The following is a 24,510-nucleotide window of genomic DNA, read 5'->3' as shown; positions in this document are numbered from 1 at the left end:
CGTGTCATTGCTGGCTGGGCTAGTAAGATGAGAAAGCAAGAGTTTATGGTTTAAAAAACAAACAAACAATGGCTATCTGAACATCTTTGCCACGCGCAAACCAGTAGAATTAGGCTAATCAATACATTATCGGGGAGGGTCATGCCTTTTTTCACAATCATTTTGGAGGGTCATAGAAAAATTTATTGCTGGCGAAGGGAGGGTCATGTCTTATTTGACAACAGATCTCAAAACTCCTCCGGTGGCCCCTTAAATAAAAAACGAACAGTCCCTTAGGGTTATGTAGTGGTTATGTAGTAGGTTGCCTGAGGAACCTTGATTTATTAAAAAAAAAAAAAAAAAATTTAACGATATTGTAATCATATTGCGTAGTTGTGCTTGGAGTTGATTGTTTTATTTGTGATAATAACGCAGTGAAACATGCCAAATTGTGCAATATAATTTTTGTCCAGGCGGTCATACAAAGAAATTATGAACACATTCATAGAAAAGAGAGAACCAACAAAAAATTAATAAATTATAATGTTGTAATCATTGTTTGCTTTTTCCTTTCAGCTTTTTGTTTTCTATGCATTTTTTTTATTTGCATAGTAAAATAAAACCTGTAGCTGTAGTTTGCCTTTTATGGCAAGTAACTGTGTCAGATAAAAAGTTTAGAGTTTTGTTCGTCCCTCACCTTTAAAATATTTAAAATATATATATCAAATATTTTCCTCATATTGTATGTATACGAACTTGTATGTAGGGTCATTAAAAACCTCTGGACATCACTTTTGGCCACTACTGTATGTAGGATATTTTTATTTTATATTTATATTTAAAATGTTTTAAAATGTATCACATTTGTAACATTTTATTACATTGAACATGATAAAACAAAACATAAATTAAAATAGTTAAAAATTTAAAATTAAAAAATTAAATCATGCCATTCCAAGCAGAGAATGTTGCACTTTGTTGCTCTCTTGTGGTCATCAAATGCTTTGTCCATTATCTTTTCTTCTTCGTGCATTTTGTCCTTTATATGCATTACAGCACATGCTGTGAGGTTGTACTTCTGAGATGTCAAATTCAAGTTATGGTTCCCTCTCTGATTCAGATATCAGATTTATAGTTTACATTTCTTTTTATTAATTATTCTGCAATTTCCCTATGTCCAAATTATTTAGTCAATTTTATTCGAAAATATTTTTTTCCAATTACTTTTATTTATTCTTTTCTACTTGTTTTCTAAATCAATTAAATGTATTATTATTAACATTTTTTTGTAGTTGTTGTTGTTTTTTTTGCCCCACTGTATTTTTATTTTTTATATATTCTAGTATTTTATTATTATTATTATTATTATTATTATTATTATTATTATTTCTAATTCATGCACCAGTGGTAGCATCAAGCCGAATTCCTGTCTTTTTGTTTGAACATCTGACTGGGACATGACATCATTGATTTAGCCAATGGGGTGAGTTTTATTATATCTCTCTCTCTCTCTCTCTCTCTCTCTCTCTCTCTCTCTCTCTCTTTCTCTCTCTCTCTCTCTCTCTCTCTCTTAAAATTATAAAGAGTTATGAGATTGTGAACTCTGGATTGTCCAATCAGCATCCAGGACCACAACTATCAGTTTCATAATAATGAGCATTTGTGCTGTTTGATATCAAATGACCAGGACAAAACCATATCTGTAGAGAATGATTTATCAATTAATTGTAACAGAAGCAAAGTAATACAATATTTTAATCAGCAATCATAGTTGTAAATCAGTCTGTGTTATGGTTGATTTGATTATTAAAGGTGCAGTATGTAAGAATGACAGCTAGTGGTCGAAACAGGTACTGCAGTATCATTCAAAATATCGGAGATCGTGTTTTCTCCCACCTCCTGCTCCTCAGACTGGTCGGCGCTCACTCGGGTTGCCAGTTTGAGCACGCGCAACAGGAACGAGCGCAATGGACAATGAAAATTGCCAAAGTGAAGTATCACAGACCAAAACAAAAAGAAACATTCCAGCCTGGAAATGCGCATTTCAAAGTAAAATAACTGGCTATAGAAGTGTTTTTCAGAGAAACGAGTATGTGAACTTAGCATGTTCTGCAAACATATTATGGTATTTTTATGCTTTAGTAGAGTGAAAAAGTTACATACAGCACCTTTAATGATCAGCTGTGTATATGAACAGACTTGCTTCACATTATAACCACTGAAAGATCTAAGACATTTTCTAAAATAACTGAAAATGTGTTCGTCTGAAAAAAGATTGACATATGCATCTCGAACGGCTTGAGGGTGAGTAAATCATGGCTTAAATATCATTTTTGGGCGAACTATCCCTTTAAACAGAAAAAAAACACATAATGATTGGCCTATTGCTCCGTCCACATGTTTTCATGCACATTTCACATGCGTCAAAAATGTGTAAACTGGAATTTACATTAAAACAAACATTGAGGACTTTGCCGCCTTGTTTCATAACGCTGCACACCACTGATATTTATTATTCATTATTTGTGCATTTTTATGGCCAGATGAATTTGCTCCAGCAGATTGTCTTTGTTGTTTGTGATGTTTTTTCCAGCGACCTCCATCAGTTTAGTGATCTTCTCAGGCTTGTAAGGAGTGACACGAAAGGTCTTATATTCTTTACACCACTTCTTAATATCATCTGAAGAAACATTAACACACTTAAATCAGAACACAGTTGATATTTCAGTTTTATTCAGGACATTGTAAGATCATTACTTGCCTCCACAGTTGACCACATTAAAGAGAGGGATGTGGATCACGGTTGGAGTGTTTTGGCCTTTGAACACATAGAAGTCCTTCGGTTTCTTTATGTCTTTTTTAGGAATGTTGACCTCAGGGAAAGGGATGTTTAGTTCCCTGCACGTCTCAGCAGTTTCCTTCACTGTCTGCAGTGGAAAAACAGCACATTATTGTTTGATTAAAAGGGTTAAACAGACATTTCAAGTTTAAATTTGAAGTATTCACCAAAATCGTAAGGATGTGAAACCCCCTCTGAGATAAATGAGAATGCTAACGGACAGCACTCTCTAGGTATTATAAATAAATATGGTTAGATGAAAACCCATGCTTTTATTTTTAAATGGCTTTCTTTCTTGTTTTTTGACATACAGCATTTGAAATGATCTGTTAATGTGTTTATTTTAGATTAGTCTGAACTCTGTCACTATGAATGTCATGAGGAAAAAAATAGCAAGATTATTTAAAAAAAATCTCCCGTTGTGTTCTACGGGTCACGGGTTTGGAACGACATGAGAGGGAGTAAATGATGATTTATAGGGGATTTATCTCTTTAAATGAACTTCTATGAGTGAATTCTCTGTGCGTATAATACCAGAGCCCGTCTACGGAGAGCCTGGCCACTCCCTATTAAGTCCTATTGTACCGAATTTTGGTTGTAGTTCCACCAGAGCTCCACTGGGGGCGATCGCCCATGAGTGCAGAATGAATGGGAGTCTATGGGGCTAGACGGCTAAATTTGTCTCTTTCACCCAATTGCCGTTGAGAAATCTCAGATTTGATTGTAGGTTTTGCAAGTTCAACATGGGTTATAGGTCGAAAGTTGAATGAACGAGTACTTATGTCCTTTCGATTTCTTACAGGTTGAGTTGTTGTTGCCCATAACAAGCTAGCATTCTGCTAATGAATGCTTATTGGTCAGTGAAGGACTGATTATGACCAGAGATACCGCTTGATGTGTGTGTGTGTGTGTGTATTTTCGGCATGGTCTTTTAAAACAATAAAACAAAAACTCTTCTAGCACGTGTATTTACCTGTGTCGGCTGTGTTGTCGATGCCTCGAAAGAGAAAAGAAAGTGCAGAGCGCGAAAGCACCAAAGTGACTGAAGGATTGCCGTAAAGCAGTATCTCTGGTCGTATGATGTGTATGACATCACTGACATTTTAAAAGACTTTTTAAAGCAAATAAGTGACTCTAAAAAGTCTAACACCCAGCAATGTGTAATTTCTTTGCATCTCCTTTCGAACATTCAAATTACTAGACAAAAAATTATATCCTGAGAAAAGTGGATTTTGAGTGGTATAGCGCCATAGACCTCCATTCATTCTGCACTCGTCCTGTGAGCGCCCTCATGTGGAGCCAGAGTGGAACTGCAACCAGTTCAGAAGCCGTAAGTTTACTGAGAGTGGAAGTTCTCCCCTTATTAGACATTCTCTGATAATACCGTGAAAGGATCACCGTCACTGAAATCCAATGAAATGATGAGGTCGATGTCTCTCTCTTCTCTCAGCACTGAGAAATAGGGGGAGTTTAGCAACAGTCCAGCATCTTCATAGTCTCTCATCTCACTTTTCAGAAGAGCAGGGGGCACTGCTTTATCTGTGGGATCACAGCATTATTATATTATTCACAATGAATTTCCAGTTAGCATCTGTCTATGAGTTTCTGTTCTCACATTTCATGTTGTGAAGAAAGTCATATTTCCTGCCCCAGATCCACTGAGCCATGCATTTAAAAATACTTGCCAAAAGATCTGTAAAACAAATACGCAGTGGTTCTTAAATTCAGTAAATGGTTCTGATACTGTTTTATATTCTGTATATGTTTTTAGTTGAAATATTAGTAGACATGTTTCATGATAGATTCTTTAGATTTAAAGTACATCATTGGATGTCTAAAGGTTCTTCTGTGGCATCAGTCTGTTAAAACCGGTTTTGTTGCCCTAGTAAAAAAAAAAAACTATACCAAAGTATATTTTAAATCTATTAACATATTTATTGACATATCACTTTAATACTTACTGATATAAAATTATAATTAAACTTTTGGAGTATTTCTTTATTTCTCACTGCATATTTCATATTTAATATTATGCCTAAAATGTGTTTTAATATCAGTATTAATAAGGATTGTTTGATTGCTGTATGTCATTGTAATTGTTCCATTTTAGCACAATCAAATATACTTAAGTATATCTCGGACCTCAGCACTATTTCCTCACAATTAAAGTTCATTGAGTATGAAATTAGTTGTTCCAGTTTAGCAGACTTTAAGTATACCAGTTTGGTATTCCAAAAGTACAATTGCAGGGTATTTTTATTAAGCAAATATATATGTAAATGTATTTGTAGTATACTTAGCACAAAAAAATGTATTTCAAATACATTTTAGTATATTTGTTTTTCACTAAGATGGTGCTATTGGAAGCTTTATGGAATCTTACAGTAAAGCACATTCGGTTTATGCATCAGTCTGGCAAGAAAATTAGAAAATGAAGTACATTATACAAATCAACACATTGTAAAGACAGGTCAACCTACCAACATGCTTGAAATTGCGGTAATGACTCAAAAAATTAAAAACATCCTCAGTGTATTGTTTCATAAACTGTTTTGCATCAACTTTTTTATTGACTTTCAATTGTTCCGTTTGAAAAATCAGCTGATGTTTGCCTCCAGAGATCTCTGAGAAAAGAGGAGAGGATTACTGTTTCATCAATTATTTGTAGTTTATTTTACTGTTTAAATGTTGCTGAAAGGCCATTAAAGATACATTTTCCAGCACACTTTTGTGTATTCTTACCGCTCAGCGCTGTTCTGATGGATTTATCGTAAGCTGACGTATCTTTGCCATTCAAAACCGAGAGATTCCTGTCCACGAGATCAATGAGCACCTGGTGACATTCGTCTATGGGAGGGGAGTTTGACTCTTCTGAAGAAAACACACCTGAACACAGGTCAAAATGTATTGAATATCAAGTGCTTTCCATCCCCAAATTTATGACATTCAGATATCAGGTGTTTTAAGGTGACACTAATCATTATAGCTCACTTTTATTTTTCATCAGTAGAGAGTTTAACTTTTTATTCCTCAGCATGAACAGATCATTAGACACAAAATAATAATAATTTGTATGTATAAAGCGCCTTTCCCAAGCTCAAGGTCGCTGTACAAGAAGATTAGTATGCATCACATAGGACACATATACATATACAATATACAGTAACAAAACAGCAGAACACTAAACTAAATTTGAGTATATAGTAGAACTGTAACAAAGAGTTAGAGGAAGAGAATTCCAGAGTTTGGGAACCACAGCACTGAATAATCTTCCACATATACCACAAAAGATTAATCAACTTGTCAATAAATAAAAGATGTAATAAATGCTTTACCTTCCCTCGTTTCCGTACGCATCATCATTTCTGTTCGTGTTTTAGATTTAGCGTTTAAATGATGTAATAACTCTGGGGGGGAATCAAATAGAATTAAGGTTCACATGATAATGAAATGACTCTCAGCTTTAGACAGAACTGAATCTTCAGAACAAATGAAGTTGCACCTTTAATTTTTTCCCAGAGGAATTTACGGATCTCGGCTCCATCAGCTAAAGCGCTGCCGCACAGACCTGCAGAAAACACATTTAAGCTTAAAAGTGTTCATAATAAACAAAAATTTATCATTTTTAAAATAAAATGCATAATACAAACAGTCTGATTTAAGCTCTTATTGTTAAGCAAAAATAATCTTTCCTTTAAATCACTGTGTAATGAGAAGGTTTATGTTGAAAAGCAGCACCTCAGTGTGTTGGTGAAATTGCTTTAATGATTTTTCAGCATTTCTGCCTCGTTGCTTCTGCTGCTGTTTGCGTTGGTGTGCATCTGAAAGCTTCGTATATCTTTCTGTTTTGAATCAGTATTTACTATCATTCCTTGTTGTTTATACTGCTAAATATAACTTACTCAACATCACACATTAACCTGACATAGCTAGCTTCAATCTAAATCGTTATTTCTAGCACAATACGCTTGTAATTCGCTAGCCTGTTAGCGTGCCATCCACACGCTCTTTATTTATTTATTTTTCTTGCGCGCGCTCGTGCCTTTTACGAGTCCATCAAACAACTTAGGTGAGTAGGATCAGTCAACAAACACGGTAAGTCATGTCATCTTTTCCTCTTATTGTTACTTTCACCTCATGCAACATGTTTAGCATATCTTTCTCTGTCAGCACAGGATTTACATGTGATAAATGCAGGGAGATAGTAAAGCTGACGGGGAAGATTTCAGAACTAGAGACACGCATCCAAACTTTAATTGAGGATAGTAAGAGTGCAAGGGCTTTAGATACTGCTTTGGATGCGACTAGCTTAGTGAACTCTGTACATTGTTCAGTTCCGGCTGAAGTAGAGCCCCCGCAGCAGGGCAATTGGGTGACGGTGAGACGCTGTAGTCGCGGGACAAAACGCTGCTCTTCCGTTCCGATAACAACATTAAACAGGTTCTCCCCACTCATTGAAACACCCACTGAGAATCCTGTTGATTGTGCCCTAGTTATTGGTGATTCTATTACACGGAACGTGAAAATAGAGCCACAAGCCACCATAGTCACATGTTTGCCGGGAGCCAAGAGCGCCTGGCATCAAAGCAAATTTAAAAGTGCTGGCAAATGCTAATCGTAAATTCTCTAAGATTATTTTTCACGTCGGCACAAATTATGTTCGACTCCGCCAGTCGGAGATCACCAAAATTAATATTAAAGAGGTATGTGAACTTGCAAGTACGATGTCAAGCACTGTAATTTGCTCTGGCCCCCTTACTGTTCGGCGAAGTGATGAGATGACACTCAATGACTGGCTGTTTTGGTGGTGTCCGCAAAATAATATAGAATTCATAGACAATTGGAAAAGTTTTTGGGGCAGACCTGACCTGTTGAAAAGAGATGGTATTCATCCCTCCTGGGATGGTGCTGCTCTTCTCTCTAGTAATATGGCACATAGTCTTAGAGATAAAACAAGACAATCTGGGCCTCAGGTCAGGAAGCAGACAGACTGGCTTAACCGACCGTCTGCTGTCTCACGTCACCAAGGTCAGATAAATCCCATCACATAGAGCCTCTTTCACCTAGCTATCATCACATAGAGACTGTGTCTGTTCCCCGAATTTGGAAATCCAAAAAACGTTTCAACCCATCTAAGGTTAAAAATTGAATTAATGTTCAACAAATAAAAAACAGCTATAATATAGATGAGCAAATGATAAAGCTTGGGTTGCTGAATATTCGATCCCTTACTTCAAAAGCACTTATTGTTAATGATATGATTACTGACTATAATCTAGATGTGCTGTGTTTGACAGAAACCTGGATAAAACCAAACGATTACATTACTTTAAATGAGTCCACCCCGCAAGATTACTCTAGATCTAATATTATCACACGGAATAAATGTTGATGCCGTTGAAATTCTGCAGCAGAGCGAAGACATCTCAGATCATTATCTAGTCTCATGTAAATTACATTTAGCCAAGGCTGCAAAGCCGACTCCGTGTTACAAATATGTTAGACCTATCACTTCTGCCACTAAAGATTGCTTTATTAATAATCTTCCTAATCAGTTTCATCATCTCAGCATCCCAGATAGCTTAGAAGAACTTGATATTGCAACAGAAACTTTTAACTCTCTCTTTTTCAGCACTTTAGACACAGTTGCTCCGTTGCGCTTAAAGAAGATTAAATAAAATAGTCCAACGCCGTGGTACAACGAGCACACTCGGGCCCTTAAAAGAGCAGACAGAAAAATGGAGCGCAACTGGAAGAAAACAAAACTAGAGGTATTTCGCATTTCATGGAAAGAGAGCACGATTGCATACAGAGAGGCCTTAAAAGCTGTTAGGCTGTTTAATCCGGCCCGTCGAGTATTTAAAAAATCGTCTTAAGATCGCATTCATTTTGCCTTTTTCTTGCAATACTTTTTGCTATATATATATATTGCGTTGCATATATTTGACAATTGGAATATCAGATATTTCATGCCATAGCTAACAAATGTAAAAAAGGAAAAATGACATAAAAGCAGATCATCATTCATTCAGCGCTGTTGTGGCTGCGGTGTGTCACGTAACAAGCAATGGCGCGTCACCATGGAAACCAAACAGACAGCGACTTAAGCGCATAGACTTGAAAAATGAAGCCTTGTCATGATAGATTACTGGAAGCAAATGCGGGAGAAAACAGTGTTTATTTAGAACAGCAAACTCAATGGTACATCACTCAAAGTCAATGATGATGAATCTCTCAGGGGGAGCGGCAATCATGCTCTCTAGCAGGGACTTCGATGGTCAGGTAAAGTGGTGCTCAGATGAGGTGAACCAGTGGTGATATCCCGTGCGCGGTGCTCGATGCAGTGAAACAGAGAAGACAAATCCACAGACAAGACAGGATCCGGTAGACTCGGCACGACACATTCAGCGGGACTGCAAACAACGGATGGACACTGGAATGGAGAGATGAGTGAGTATTTATGGAGAGCGGGAATTGATAGCAGCTGGAGCGGGGAGTGAGTGTGATTGATATCAGCTGGAGCACTGAACAACCACGCGAGCGGGACAACGCCCACTCACGCACACTCACAGACATGAAAACAAACAGTGACACGAGACACAGAGGAAACAGTGCATAACTCAACCGTGACAGTACCCCCTCTCCTAGGAATGCCTTACGTCATTCCCAGGCCTCCTTACCTGTCGATTGTAATCATCGATAAGGGAGTGATCCAGGATGTCACGAGCAGGAACCCAACTTCTCTCCTCCGGACCGTAACCTTCCCAATCCACCAAGTACTGAAATCCGCGTCCCCTCCGCCTAGAATCCAGGATGCGACGAACCGAATAAGATGGTTCCCCGTCTACGAGTCGCGGCGGTGGGGGAACCGGGACTGGCGGATTAATACGTGCAAAAAACACGGGCTTTTTCTTTGAGACGTGGAAAACCGGATGAATTCTCCTGTACGCCGGAGGAAGGTTGAGGCGGACTGCCACCGGACTAATGATCTTGGTGACAGAAAACGGGCCAATGAATTTAGGAGCTAATTTATTCGATACGGAGCGGAGAGGAATGTTCTTGGTAGAAAGCCACACTTTGGAACCGACGACATATACGGGAGGCCTAGACCGGTGGCGATCGGCTTTGGCCTTGGTGCGCTCCCGTACTTGGAGAAGTGTCTCCCGGGCTCTCGTCCAAGTACGGTGACACCTCTGGATGAAGGCGTGGGTGGAGGAGACCGCGACTTCGGATTCCGTACTAGGAAAAACAGGTGGTTGGTAACCTACACTACACTGGAACGGAGACAGGCCCGTGGATGACACTGGCAACGTATTGTGGGCGTACTCCACCATAGAAAGTTGTTGACTCCAGGAGGAAGGATTCCTGGAGACCAAACATCGTAGTGTTCTTTCCAAATCTTGGTTGGCTCTCTCAGTTTGACCATTTCTCTGGGGATGGAACCCAGAGGACAGACTGACCGTCGCCCCCAGCAATCTACAAAACTCTCACCAGAATTTGGACACAAATCGGGGTCCCCTGTCGGAAACCACGTCTGTCGGGAGGCCATGTAACCGAAAGACGTGGTTTACGACTGCCACCGCTGTCTCCTTGTCTGAAGGCAATTTGGGCAAGGGAATAAAGTGGGCCGCCTTCGTGAACCGGTCCACCACGGTCAAAACTACCGTGTTACCCTGGGAGGGTGGGAGGGCGGTTATAAAATCTAGAGCGATGTGGGACCAGGGTCTCGAAGGCACCGACAGCGGTTGAAGTAACCCATCTGGGGGTCGATTGGACGACTTACCAGTGGCACAACTTGAGCAAGCCAAGACAAAATTGTGAACATCACGAGCCATAAGTGGCCACCAGAATCGCTGCTTAACTAAATAGATAGTACGACTCACCCCTGGATGACAGGCTAGATTAGAGCAATGACCCCACTGGATAACGTCTGATCGTAATCCCTCCGGCACAAATAAGCGGTTAGGTGGGCACCGGATCGGAGGCGTTACCCCTTCCAAGGCCTTCTTGACCCTCGATTCGACCTCCCATGTGAGCGAAGAGATAATTAGGGTCTCTGGAAAAATGCGCTCGGGAGTAGGTTCGTGTTCGGGACGATCAAAAATACGCGACAAAGAATCGGGTTTGATGTTTTTGGACCCTGGACGATATGAAAGAGTAAAATCGAAACGACCGATCAAAGGATAAGTGTTCTTCACCGTGATGTTATTCAGCCCTCGGTAATCAATGCAAGGTCGCAGAGAACCGTCCTTCTTCCCCACAAAAAAGAACCCCGGATGAACCCGGTTGCTAGAGAATCAGAAATATATTTCTCCATAGCCTCTCTCTCAGGAACCGAGAGTGAATAAATCTTGCCTTTAGGCGGAGACTTACCTGGCAGTAAATCTATTGCACAGTCATAGGGACGATGCGGAGGGAGAGAAGCAGCCCTTGACTTACTGAACACTTCCCTCAGGTCACGGTACTCTACGGGCACGTTTGACAAATCCACTGCTTCCTCCTGCAACACAGGGACAGAAACAACAGAACAAGCAGACACTACACACGAATTATGACACTCAGTGCTCCAAGCCGAAATAGTTCTTAGTTTCCAGTCAATGCGGGGATTGTGTAAGCTTAGCCAGGAGTGTCCTAAAACAATGGGGGTGAGGTGGGAGTCCATGATGTAAAATGAAATGGTTTCTGCGTGATTTCCAGATGTGATGAGTGTGAGACTCTCGGTAACTTGGGAGATGGCTGGTAGTGATTGTCTGTTTAATGCATTGACGGTGATTTTCTGAGGGAGTGTTTGGAGAGGAATTTGAAACTGTAATGCAAAACGGTGATCCATAAAGTTACCTTCGGCTCCAGAGTCTATAAGTGCATTGCAGTGGTGATCGTGAGTTGACCATCTCAGTCTTACCGGGAGGAGGGTGGAAGTGGATGAGGTCTTCTCTGCGGAGATCCCACCCGATAGTAGCCTCATACTTAATATCGGGCTGGGCCTTTTACTGGACAGCTATGAGCGAAATGTCCGGCACCACCACAGTATAAGCAAGTGCGTGGACAACGCCCACTCACGCACACTCACGCACACTCACAGACATGAAAACAAATAGTGACACGAGACACAGAGGAAACAGTGCATAACTCAACCATGACAAGCCTACCCGGAAGTGCGAAAAACTGCAATACATCGAAAATCCACTAGAGGGGGGTCCCAAAAGGGAGCAAATGTCCATAGACCGCATGTTAAAATGTCCGTTTTCACAGCATAAATTCATGTTTTTACAGGTTGGTCCCATGGACTTTTATTGTATTTTTCGATAGCTTCCGAGTGCCTGACAACTGTGAGGGGGGTGAATTTTTTTCTGACTCGTTAGTTTAGATCGTATTTAGATATAAAATGTATGACAAATAAGGGCGTGGTTAACTTAGATTGACAGCTTGATTGACAGCTTAGGCTGCGCCAAGGAGAATGACAACATAAGAAGCGCCATTTTTAAACACAGTTGAAATATAATACTACTGTTTCTGTATCATGAAATGTAGTTTTAAGAGTTTTTCAGGTGAGAATGTAGTTGTTTAAAGCTCAAATCTGTGGTTTATTTAAAGATTTATGAAAATTTTATCCAGTTGTGAGATCCAGCGATGACCGGGCGCTCAGCGCGATGTACCCCACCTGGAATAGCCTTTCCTCGGCTAGTCATTCTGAGGTTTGCCACGGACTCTGGCATTTCTGTAGTGGTTAAACATGAGATATAATTCGTCTTGTCTATATCTAATGGGCGATTTTTGGTCTTGTGAATATAATTTGGTCCCTGGGCAATCGTTTTGGCTGAGGGGAAGTTTCATATCATTATAAGCTATTTAACTTTACCGTTGTATGGTTAGACTAGAGCGCTGACTTTGTATGTTTGACTGAATTGTTTGCTTTATTTGTATAGCTTCTTGTGCCTTTTACTTATACTTTTATAATAGCTAATATTGATAAAACTGAAATTTAACAAAAAGAGACTGGGTTGGGTTTTGTCATTTTAAATTTTAATACAACGAATATGATCTGTAATGTTGTTTACTGCAAAATCTGTTGTTTAGTACAAATGCACATATTGCCTGGACCATATTAAAATGTTTAATATTTTTATATTATATTTAAAACGAAAAGAGGCAGGTTTGTGTTTTATATCTCGTTTTGTTATAAATAGGCAAACGTTATGTGCAGTGAATATAATCAATACGCGTTACCTGAACCACATTTGTGTGGCTATAATGTTTAAGATTTCTTTAAATGAAAACGAAAAGAGTTAGTATGGTGTTTTATAACATATTTCGTTGCCTAAAATATATACAGAGATAACCGGAGTAGCAGAGCGAGCTGAGTGACGCGCGCTGCGTCAGAAGGTGGGCGGGGTTAGGATTTCCCAAGATTTTCCAAGATGGCACCGCCCATACCCCCCATAAATGGCTTCAAACCCGTTCTTCAGAAAGTCTATGGGTGACGTCACAGACACTTTGTCCATATTTTTTACAGTCTATGCTTGTTGCACGTTAATGTTTTTTCCTTTTTTGGAAACCCACAGAGAAAAAAATTTTTGGTAACCGCTTGCACACCTGTTTAGTTTTTCCTTTGATTTGTCTGCTATTTAGTTTTTTTGCTCCTCTGGATTTGTGGATGTATCCTGACTGATTCCGTTTACCCGACCTTTATCGCCCGGCTTTCGACTACGCTCCCCTGTCTGCCATGTATAGAACCCGGTTTTTTTTCATTAAATGTTCTGATCTGCCTTTGCTTTTTATGTTTTATTTTATTATACTTAAATTTGTATATTCGTTTATTTCGTTTTTTTTTTCCACAAATGTATGACTTTTGGAAGTGCAAATTGATTGCCATATGCAGTTTTAATAAAGTTGAATTTATGTAACCTTCTGTCATTTTTACTCTTCTAAGTGTACACTTGCAGGTGTTTTGTTCCTAATTTACTGTTAGGCCCATTAAATAATAATAAGGATAAACAATATTTAAAAAGTATAGGCTATAATTATCTAACATCTGACTAATTAAAAATTAACCTCAAAACATAACATGCTAAATGGGGGATATCTAGCATAAAAAATGTATTGTCAGAATGTCGTCTCTCAGTTGTTGAATTTCGCGCAGACGTTGCCACAACGTAAATGTGTTTGCTCAGCCCGATCTCATGAAAGTGCGAATACCACGAACTGTATTTGTAGTGCTTATGATACGCAGTTTTCGCGTGCATATGATACGCACTTTATGGCGTGTAATAGGCACGCACTCCGCACCCCTAATCCTAACCAAGGGGTTTACAGTGCGTAGCATATGCACAGAAAAACATTTTTGGCGTATAAATGGCACGAGAAATTAAATTTGTGGTATAGATACACACTTTCATGAGATCGTGTTTCATAATCTGCTACTGGGCCGGCCCTCTGTCAAATTTTAAAACCCAGTGTGGCCCTTGAGCCAAAAAGTTTGCCCACCCCTGCCCTATACCGACTAAAGCCCTATTCGCACGGGATTAGTATTACCCCTGGACCTCTGTAATTAAGAAATTACCCCCTGACGTCTGTGTTTTTGGTGGCTCATTCACACGGGCAAATAAATGTTCGTAATTCCCTCGAGTTTACGGACTTTACAGCGTGCGCCCACCCATTCACACTTCACTAGCTGAACGTGCTGAAACGAAGATCGCGCTGCAGTATTGCAATTCAAAAAAATAACTTATTTAAAACCAATTTATTCGAGAAATATGATATATATTATAGAATATGATATTATTGTATAAATATATAATATATCTTCTTTATTCTTTGTCCATATTTACAACAAGCCTGCCTGAAGAAGGTATTATAAATACCGAAAGGTCGCGATAGGCTTGTTTTTCTATTCATTTTATTTGGTTTATTTCATTTTATATCATTTTTACTCTTTCACTTGATTTCTTGAGATACTTACAGGATGGACGTCTTTAGAGGCCGTGTGAGACAAAGAAATGCTCCACGATACAGACTACTAAATTACACTACCACAAAAAGCGTCCAAACTTTCCAAAAGAGCTTCCATGTTGCGCCAAAATACCCAATTTTTACGTTTCCATGACAACGGTCCGAGTTGAGCTTCCGGATCATGTCTTTACTGTAGTTTGTTTTCTCTTTTGCAGCACTTCATAGTTTTTATTGGAGAAAAACTATAATCGAATTGGAGTAGAGCATATCGAGAGATTTTATTGTTAATATAGTTTTAATACAGACGTAAAATGGACTGTTAAACGGCCCATAATGGTTATTACGTTCTTTAGGAAACGATAGGCTCACAGAAAAACAGCCCAAATCACAGACATGGGGATTCGCACGGGACTGGTATTATCAGAGGACCCCTGTGTTGGCCGAAATACGGTAGGTAATTTTCGGAGGAATTTTTACAGACATGGCAGATTCGCACGGGATAAAAATCACAGACGACCTCTGCGATTATTACAAATTACCGGAGGTCCCTAGGTAATACTAATCCCGTGCGAATAGGGCTTTAGAGATGCTTCCAGAGGTCATAGATCCTCTTCTTACTATCATTAATTCATCTTTGTCTCTAGGATACATACCAAAAACCTTTAAGCTGTCGGTTAGGAACCTGGGTGTGCTCTTTGATACCAATCTTTCATTTGAAAGTCACGTGTTTAGTATCTGTAAAACCGCATTTTTCCATCTTAAAAGTATATCTAAATTACGTCATATGCTCTCAATGACAAATGCGGAACAAAGGCTAGATTATTGTAATGCTCTACTGGGTGGTTGCCCTGCACGCTTAATAAACAAACTACAGCTGGTCCAAAATGCAGCAGCTCAAGTTCTTACCAGAACCAGGAAGTATGACCATATTAGCCCAGTTCTGTCAACACTGCATTGGCTCCATCGTATAAATTTTTAAATATTGCTGATTACTTACAATAAAAGGCTTCATCCTGGTCACCAGTTCAGAAATATCAGCAATCGTCACAGTCCTAAAAGTGGACCACATGCTGGAGACTGGTTCAAAGACATCAGCGGTACCCCACGAATGGGACGGGATTTTATCTTTAATCATTTTGATTTTGTTGGTGAAAAATCCCAAGAAGGCGTTGCTGTCAGCTTCACAAAAAACAGGGATAACTGGGGCAGCAGGACAAACAAGTGTATTAATCATGTCAAACAGCACTTTAGGATTTCTTTTATTTAATGTTACTAGTTGATGGATATAGACAGATCTGGCTTTTTCAACCGTCACATTATAGGACAACACAAGATCCCTGAGATAAAGCCTGTGCACCTCAAGGCTAGTGGATTTCCACAGGCGTTCAGTCTTTCGACACAGTCTCTTAAGATTTAAAATCTCTTCATTAATCCAAGGCCACGTTTTTTTCTGAGCAGACAAGTTTGATTTAACAGGGGCCACCTGATCCAGAATTTTTACACAGTGATTGTTAAAACAGTGAACGAAGTCATCCACATCAAGGCAGTCCATAACTAGAGCAGGATCAAACAAATCAGAAAATGTATCTGCAGTATTTGCAGTGATAACACGTCTCTGAGACCTAACTGCTGAAGGCTTTGGGTCAGAACTGAAGTGAAGATCAAACAGAACAATACTATGATCACTCATATACACATCATTTACAGATACGTTTAATATATCTAGGCCAAGTGTAAAAACTAAGTCTAAAATATGGCCTTTTTGGTGAGTAGGCTCAGATACATGCTGCTTAAAATTAAAAGTTTCAGTCAATGTTAAAAATTCCATTGCGGAGCAAGATGAGCTGTCATCAACATGAAGGTTAAAGTCCCCAAGGATTAAGACAGATTCCAACTTTATTATAGAGGACAAAAAGTCACTAAAATCCTTAAGAAAGACAGCAGCAGGGCCAGGAGGGCGGTAAACCAAAATGCAGTAGAAAGAGGATGAGAAACCCAACTTGACCATCTGCAATTCAAAAGAAGAGAATTTTTGGGGCAAGATTTCATTGCATTTATGGATGTCCTTGTGCACAATGGCCAGTCCACCACCGCGACGACATGGGCGGGGCCTCCTAACAGCAGAGCAACCAGCTGGGCAAAGTTCATTTAAGTGAATAAGCTCTTCCTCTCTCTGCCATGTCTCTGTCAAACACATAATATCCAGGCCTTCTCTTGTGAAAAGATCGTTTAATGAATGCGATTTATTCGCAATTGAACGAGCATTCAACAGGCCAACATGCATTTTGGATGACGTCACGGAAAAAATGACCATTAACAATCTAAACAGGAGGAGACGAGCCGCGGCTCTGCCAGTTACAGGCGCCATCATGCCGTAGTCAAGGATTACGACTGAGATGCTTGATAACTAACTTTTAAAAGCTGCTCTGAGCCAAGAATTGTTTTACTCTTAAGTCAATTCTTAGCAGTGTTCTTGTGAGTAATTCTCAGAGGCTTGATAAATGAGACCCCTGATCTCCAGATCAATCCCAGATACTATTGATCTGTTATACACTATTCTCTAATTCAGGTCAATGTACAATGGAGAATCAAGAGAATGTAAGTTGATATTATAAATATTAATTAACTCTCCTGTCACAAAGTTTGTTACCTTGCAGGTACAGCATGTCAGTCTCAGGCTGGTTCTTGATCTTACGGCCATTTTCAAACTTGCTGCCAAAGTTGGATGTTTCCACAAATGCTCCAGTGAGGGAATAACCGGCTTCATGTGGAGTGATCTCAAACCAGGGGTCTGCAGACAGAAACACATCCATATAACAGCTCACACAGACACACACACACACACACACACAGACCTGCATCTTTGCTCTGTTTGCTGTGCTTGTCGATCACTGTGTAGATTGGAAACGGGTCTTTACTCTTCTGGTCCCACTGATCTGAGAGTGTGTGTTCGTCTATCTGAAGAGGAAAAAAATCAGTAGCTGTTATTTATCATGTTGGTGTAGGAGAGACCTGGGACAATTTATTCAGTCACAATCAAGCTCAAGTGAAAAACACCTGCTAGTGTAACCGGTTCTCGCTACCCGTTCTAATTCTATCCAGGGTCTCCGGCCTGGAAAGCTAAAGACCGCAGTCTCTATTGTTACTCTTGAGATCAGGGGAGTGAGGTTTACACACACAGCTCTCACTGGCCTGCAACAGTTACACTAGGAATCGTTTATAAATCTCAGAATTTCAATAGAGTCTCAGAGTTTTGACTTCTATATTTTTTTTCCTACTATGGAAGTCAGTGGGGTCCATCATCAACTGCCTGGTTACCGACATTCTACAAAATATCTTCTTTTGTGTTCAGCAGAAGAAAGAAATTTATACAGGTTTGAAACAACTTGAGGGTGAGTAAATAGGGGCTTTCGCACTGGGTAGATTTAGGAATTGGCCGCCAGGATGATTCCCAGAGAACTAATGGTTCCCATAGGAAAGTTTTCCTGGTTGCATTAGCCTCATCAGTAGGAACTCCGAAGTGACGTAAGATAAGACGTATATTGTTGTTGTGACTTTTATTTTGACGACGCTGAGAACGCCAGAGCTCATAGTGCTCACATTCTCCATGTTCATTAGTTAACGATCTGTCTAAAACTTTATTAAATAGAACTGTTATACCTAGAAAGTAATGAAGAGTTAGCGTATGGCGTGTGTTTGATGTCCAGTGTTGCTGAGCAGAAATACATAATCATGTTTCTCTTATTCTCCTCAGAGTCACGTTGGATTTTCTCCTCAGTGTAAAGATTAAGAGCTTCATTTATCACTGTTTTACATCTTCGTAGAGTTAGTTTATGGAGTAAATATACTGTATATAGTATATAATCTGTGTGTTTACACAGCTTTTTAAAACCGGCGGGTTCTGGTGTTTTGCGTGCGTTCGGCCAATCAGCGAACACTAACGTCACGGATAGTTCCTATAGCGCTGGTTTAGACCGACTCTGAAGGAGGAGTAAATCAGTTCCTCCAAAAGGAGTTCCTAGAACTAAAATCATTCCCAGTTCCTGTGGTGCAAACACGTTGACATCCGGGAGCTTCCGGCAATAGTTCTAGGAACTGTGAAAAGGTTTCTCCGCTGCGAAAGCCCCTAATGATGACAGAATTTAAATTATTAAGTAGACTATTCCTTTAAGATCATACATCATTGAGGGTTGTATTATGAATAGTTACAGACCTCTTTCAGATAATCTGTAACACACATCGCTGCCCAGATGTCAGTCAAGCTGAATAGGTCTTTCTCCTTGTAATATTTCTTCAGTTTGGCAAAAGCATCTCCCCAGCTGACTGCAGGACCGCTGAGTCTCTGGACGATCTTGTCTTTCACAGTCTCTAGTTTGGTGGACCAGTCTGGCTCCTGATATAAGGAGGCCATGCACCTTCAGAGGAACAACATAAGCTCTCATTTATGACATTCAACCTGTGTGTGTGTGTGTGAGAGAGAGAGAGAGAGAGAGAGAGAGAGAGAGAGAGAGAGAGAGCATCGTGAGTGAGTTTGTGGGTGTGTGCGTGAGTGAGTGAGTGTGTGTGTGTGTGTGTGTGTGTGTGTGTGTATATGAGTAAGCGTGCGTGCGTGTGTGTGTGTGTGTGAGTGCGTGCGTGTGTATGTGCGTGGCGTGAGTATGTGTGTGTGCGTGTGTGTGTGTGTGTGTGTGTGTGTGTGTACCAGGTGGATCCAGAGACTCCGCTCAGATAAAGCACACAGTCCAGAAGACCTGTTTTCTGGAGTTGATCCAGGGATCCCAGCAAACCCACCATGGCTCTTTGTCCTCCTCCAGATCCCAGTAATGCAATGTTTGGCACCTCAGTCTGAAACGCAGATTGATTTAGCAAACAATTGATGTTCATCAGCTAAAACACCATTTATAAATATCCAGGCAGATAAACAGAGTATAATATTACCTCACTGCAGGTTATCTTAAGTTTCTTCAGGCTTTGCAGAACATCATTTCTCCTTCTGGCTACAAACTCCTCCTCGTTGTTATTCAGAGAGTGTTCGATTCTCACTTCACTGCAACGACAGACCAGTGATGAATTTATACAGCCATTTCATATATTTTAGAAAAGTTATTGTCAGAATTATCCAGTTTTTAGATGTTAATTGTGATGCAATACGGTACTTATATATATAATGAAGTGCACAGATTTAATCACAGGAGTCTGAGCATTATTACCTTTCCTGGGGTTTAGATCCTCCCATCTAAAAAAGAACAGAGTCAAACATTAAAGGTAAAATCTTTAATTACAAAACTAATAGGGAACATCTTTTAAAAATCTTGACAGTTGTTTGATAAAAATTAGTCATTAGTCATTAGATTATTATGCCACAGGTATTTTTTTTTAAATGCAAGTTGGTAACTTTAAACTAAAAACTAACTTTAAAACATATACTCACTGTTCCTGTATAGTCTTGTAAAATCCTGAGGCTTCAGCAATATCAGCACAGCAGCCGTCGACTCTCAGATCAGACAGAAGAGCCTCTTTTATAGGACTCTGAAGGTCTAGATATCATCGTGGGAGGTGATAAACCTGAACTCCAGGGAACAGTAAAAGTTATTTAATTTCCTTGTGGTGGGTGTGGACCGTATAGGGTTACTGTACTGTGTATACCATGAATGCATAGAATATGTGTTTGAACTATATGAAGCAGATCGTTTTCAAAGCACAAACCCAATGAAATCAGAAACATATAAAATAAAATTAAAACTTAAATACTTAAGCAAAAAGCTATTTTTGGTTGGTTTTGCTGTGTTGTGGAGACATTATCTCTGCATCTAAATAGTGTGAAAAGTGTGTTTTTCTTCAATCGATTTGACACACTTCTCCAAATCGGATCACTGCTCTCAAAACAATCAACACGGTGATCTGAACACTTGTCATTTGTAATTTTCATTCATTTCATACAAATTACAAATCATATGCATAATTTTCTCAAAGCATTGGGGGGGGGGGGGGTTCAATAAATTCTTTTTATTGATTTTATAAAAATCCATCCCATCTGAGGTCTTGGAGTCTTTAGGTGCATCATTACAAATTACTGATTATGCAAGTAATTAAAAGCAAGAGATAAGAAAAAAATAAAACCTGTCAATTAGACAAAGGTTAAAAAAACATGGAAGGTTTTGTGTTATCTTAATTGTTTTGACAGCGGTGTCCTGAGTTTGGAGAAATTTTAAATCGATTGAGAATAACAGTAAGACAAGAGAGTTTATTTTGTTAAAGTCCACATGTTCAAACCTGCCCAAATAGTTGAAGAAACATCTGTAAACGTTCACATAGCCTCAAGAAATATTGCATAATAATGTGATGCCACTCGCTTCTTCATTTACGGTTAGAATTTTTTTTAAATGGGTGTGTTTTTAAAAGAATTACAATCTGGAAATAACAGAATCCAAAATATCTTACCAGTGTTGTTAATAACTATAGTTTTTCTTAAACAAAAAAAGTTTTCCATGTAATTTCCTTGTATGTGGGGGTTGAGGGTGGGGTTTATATATGAAGAGTTCAGATGCAAAAGCCTCTAAGTGCCATCTGAAATTTTCTTCTAAAATGATCATTTTTATCAAGCTCGTATATTTAAGTTTAGTTATTTCACTTAAATGGCAATGAAAATGACCTATTAATTGTCATTTAAGTGAAATTACTGAACTTAAATATACGATCTTGATAAAAATTATCATTCTAGAAGAAAATTTCAGATGGCACTTAGAGGCTTTTGCATCTGAACTCTTCATATAATGTCTAAATGCATAGAGAAAAGCTAATATGTGCTTGAACTATGGAGGGTGTTATGGGGCAGATAGTTTTCAAATCACAAACCCATTCAGAAACAGACCAAATAAAAAATTAAATACCCAAGCAAAAATACATTTTTGCCTGGTTTTTATGTGTTGTGGAGACATTACCCCTGCATCTAAACTATGTGTTTTAGGTGTGTTTTACAATCTTTCTCAATTTGGCACACTTATCCAAACTCATATCACTGCAATCAAAAGAACTAACACAGTGATCTGAACACTTTGTAATTGTCCTGAACAGATTGTAAGTTTTCAATATTTTCATACAAATTACAAATCATATGCATAATTTTCTCAAAGCATTGCATACAAAATTCTCACATGTGTTCACAACAGTTCACACAGCCAAACAAACTCTTTTTATTGATTTTGCAAAAATCCATCCCATCTGAGGTCTTGGAGTGTTTAGTTGTGTTGGACTTAAAGCGGCACTGCCCCTATTCAAGTCCAAACACACCTTTTGATAATTAACTGATTAGCTGAATCAGAGTTTGATTATGGAGACATCTAAAACGTGCAGTCGGGGTCCTCCAGGACCCAATGTTCTTGCATACAAATGAATGATTATGGTTCAACAGTGTATTTGATTTCCTAGCCAATTAAAAGCAACAGATGAGAAAAAAATTCAACCTGTCAGTTAGAAAAGGTTCAGAAAAAACTGGTATTACACTTGACATTTCTGTCCCCCTCACTTCTGAAATGTGACTAAGAAAAAATAGTTTATTTTCTAAAGATTCACAGGTTCAAACCTGCCCAAATAGTTGAAGAAACTATTCTACAGAAGAAACTGTAATTTGATGCCACCCCCTTCAATTTCAGTTTCAGTTAGAATTCTGTATTCAAAACATATTACCAGGGTTGTTATAGTTAACTAAAAAAAAACAAAAAACATTTTCATTACTTGAAATAAATAAATTAAACATTAACTGAAATCAAATAAAATATTAAAACTTAAACTTTCAGCTAGTTGGGGCAATGTTTCCAATTTTCCTCTAGTTTAACTTGATGTACTAAAATAAACTGAAATAAAAATAAAAAAAGACATACTATAACTAATAAAAACGATAAAAACACACAACACAATAACTAAAAACAAAATTAAAATGGTAAATATAAAAAAAAATTCAAAATGTTACTAAAAACTATCTCAAGGATACTAAAATAACAGTGTGTAACACATTTTCTTTCAGCATCTGTAACATTTCTGTATTCATCTGCTGAAAATTAAAGTCCATAAATGTTTGTTTAAAATGTGTTCATTTGGTAACACTCATTAATTAATTTTGGTTAATGCATTAACTAACATTACAGGTTTTTACAATCACTAGGACACATTTCTCACTACTTAGGTCACTCTTCACTCTTCACATAGTTCTTCTAACCAACTTTCAGCTTCACAACAGTTAATTTCACATCCACAATGCGCTAAAACTACCAAAACACTTTATACATGACTCAGTCAAGCCATTCTTCCAGAACACTATGAGGTTTTCAACCAACATACACACTTTGTCAATCATAAAACACAGACCCAATTAAACACTAATATCAGGTAGCATTTTCTTTAGTATGGGATTCCATTTGTGCCAAAAATGAGCCAACTGCTTTGTGCTTTGTACTATACATTTGTCCTTGACAACAGTCATTGCCTAGTTGTTCAGATAAATTAGTATATGTTGATATGTATGTTCTCTGTTTATGTAATCTTGCTCTGTCGTCTTGTTCTGTCGTCTCTTTCTGTCATCTTAACTGTCATCTCTTTCTGTCATCTTAACTGTCATCTCTTTCTGTCATCTTAACTGTCGTCTCTTTCTGTCATCTTAACTGTCGTCTCTTTCTGTCATCTTAACTGTCATCTCTTTCTGTCATCTGGTTCTGTCATCTCTTTCTGTCATCTTAACTGTCGTCTCTTTCTGTCATCTTAACTGTCATCTCTTTCTGTCATCTGGTTCTGTCATCCAGGCAACCTGTAACCCGTGTTTTTCCAACTCGTAACTGGGAGTACATCGATCTAGTACGAGTTCATGGGTGGGAAGTCACGGGTTTGACTGCCGTTCCAGTGCACTTTCACGGGTATAAATTTGGAAAAACACGGGTTACAGGTTGCCTGGAACGATGTACTCCCAGTTATGAGTTGGAAAAACACGGGTTACAGGTTGCCTGGAACGCGGCATTAACTTTCGTCTCTTTCTGTCATCTTAAAGGGATACTTCAGGATTTAGCATTAAGCTTTGTATTAGTAGAAAACCTGTAGTTTTTTCAAATTACCGTGCTTTCCACCCTCATATTCCCCTGAGACAAGAGATTTTTGTATTTTTTGTCTGGAAAAAATCCTCCGATGATGCAAAAATCCTCATTTTGCGTCACCGGAGGATTTTTTGGCCAGAGGCTAAAGAATATAGCCAGTAGTAGGGGCTGTCCCGCATGTTTTCAACCCGCCTATAGGAGGTGGGATCTCACTCACAGAATGTACACATAGTCAGCCGTCTTTTTTTGGAAGCTAAGCTCGCAGGCTCTTGTTCTGTGGAGAAAGCTGAGTAGTTGGAGAAAGTAGAAAGAGAAATGTCCGGCCGTCGAGATCAAATGCAAAATGTCCAGGATTCGGCTTTTGCTTTCCGCGGTCGCCATTCATTGTTTACATGCACACCTTTTGTTTCAATCTAACTGAATTCATTCTGATTGGTGAATCTGAATGTAGTGTTTACATGCTTACACGTTACACGTTCTCCCGCGCCCCTCAGCCTCGTCCTGCTCGCCACAGTAAACATGATGAATGGCGACTGTAGAACGCAAAAGCCGAATCCCGGACATTTTGGGCGATCTCGAAATCCCGGGCAGACTCGTCACGGAGACTCACTAGTAGCCTAGTCTTGTTGTTTAACTGTGCCGTCTTACCGGTAGGCGTGGCTT

The 24,510-nt window shown here is 38.9% G+C and overlaps 3 protein-coding genes across 3 annotated transcripts in view; 1 reads left to right on the top strand and 2 right to left on the bottom strand.

Annotated features, from left to right (window-relative positions):
- The window catches only part of LOC311083523 (cytosolic phospholipase A2 gamma-like), a 251,611-nt gene that overhangs the window by 160,466 nt on the left and 66,635 nt on the right, over positions 1-24,510 (top strand). The gene's annotated exons all lie outside the window — the stretch shown is intronic.
- The window catches only part of LOC311083525 (cytosolic phospholipase A2 gamma-like), a 138,597-nt gene that overhangs the window by 94,232 nt on the left and 19,855 nt on the right, over positions 1-24,510 (bottom strand). The gene's annotated exons all lie outside the window — the stretch shown is intronic.
- LOC311083524 (cytosolic phospholipase A2 gamma-like) lies at positions 1,681-20,328 on the bottom strand. Its single transcript, XM_084115111.1, has 15 exons — positions 20,199-20,328; positions 19,978-20,003; positions 19,706-19,814; positions 19,470-19,612; positions 18,981-19,182; positions 17,623-17,725; positions 17,418-17,558; positions 6,321-6,386; positions 6,154-6,225; positions 5,561-5,704; positions 5,299-5,442; positions 4,434-4,511; positions 4,203-4,357; positions 2,741-2,906; positions 1,681-2,659 (listed from the first exon to the last, which is right to left on the bottom strand). The coding sequence occupies exons 2-15, from the start codon at positions 20,001-20,003 to the stop codon at positions 2,499-2,501; spliced, it is 1,710 nt and encodes a 569-aa protein (XP_083971237.1). The 5' UTR covers positions 20,199-20,328; the 3' UTR covers positions 1,681-2,498.

Source organism: Abramis brama (genome assembly GCF_963993115.1).
Source record: "Abramis brama genome assembly, chromosome: 5".
NCBI lineage: Eukaryota > Metazoa > Chordata > Actinopteri > Cypriniformes > Leuciscidae > Abramis > Abramis brama.
Note: the sequence above shows the minus strand (reverse complement) of the source record. Positions and strands in the feature narration are given on the sequence as shown.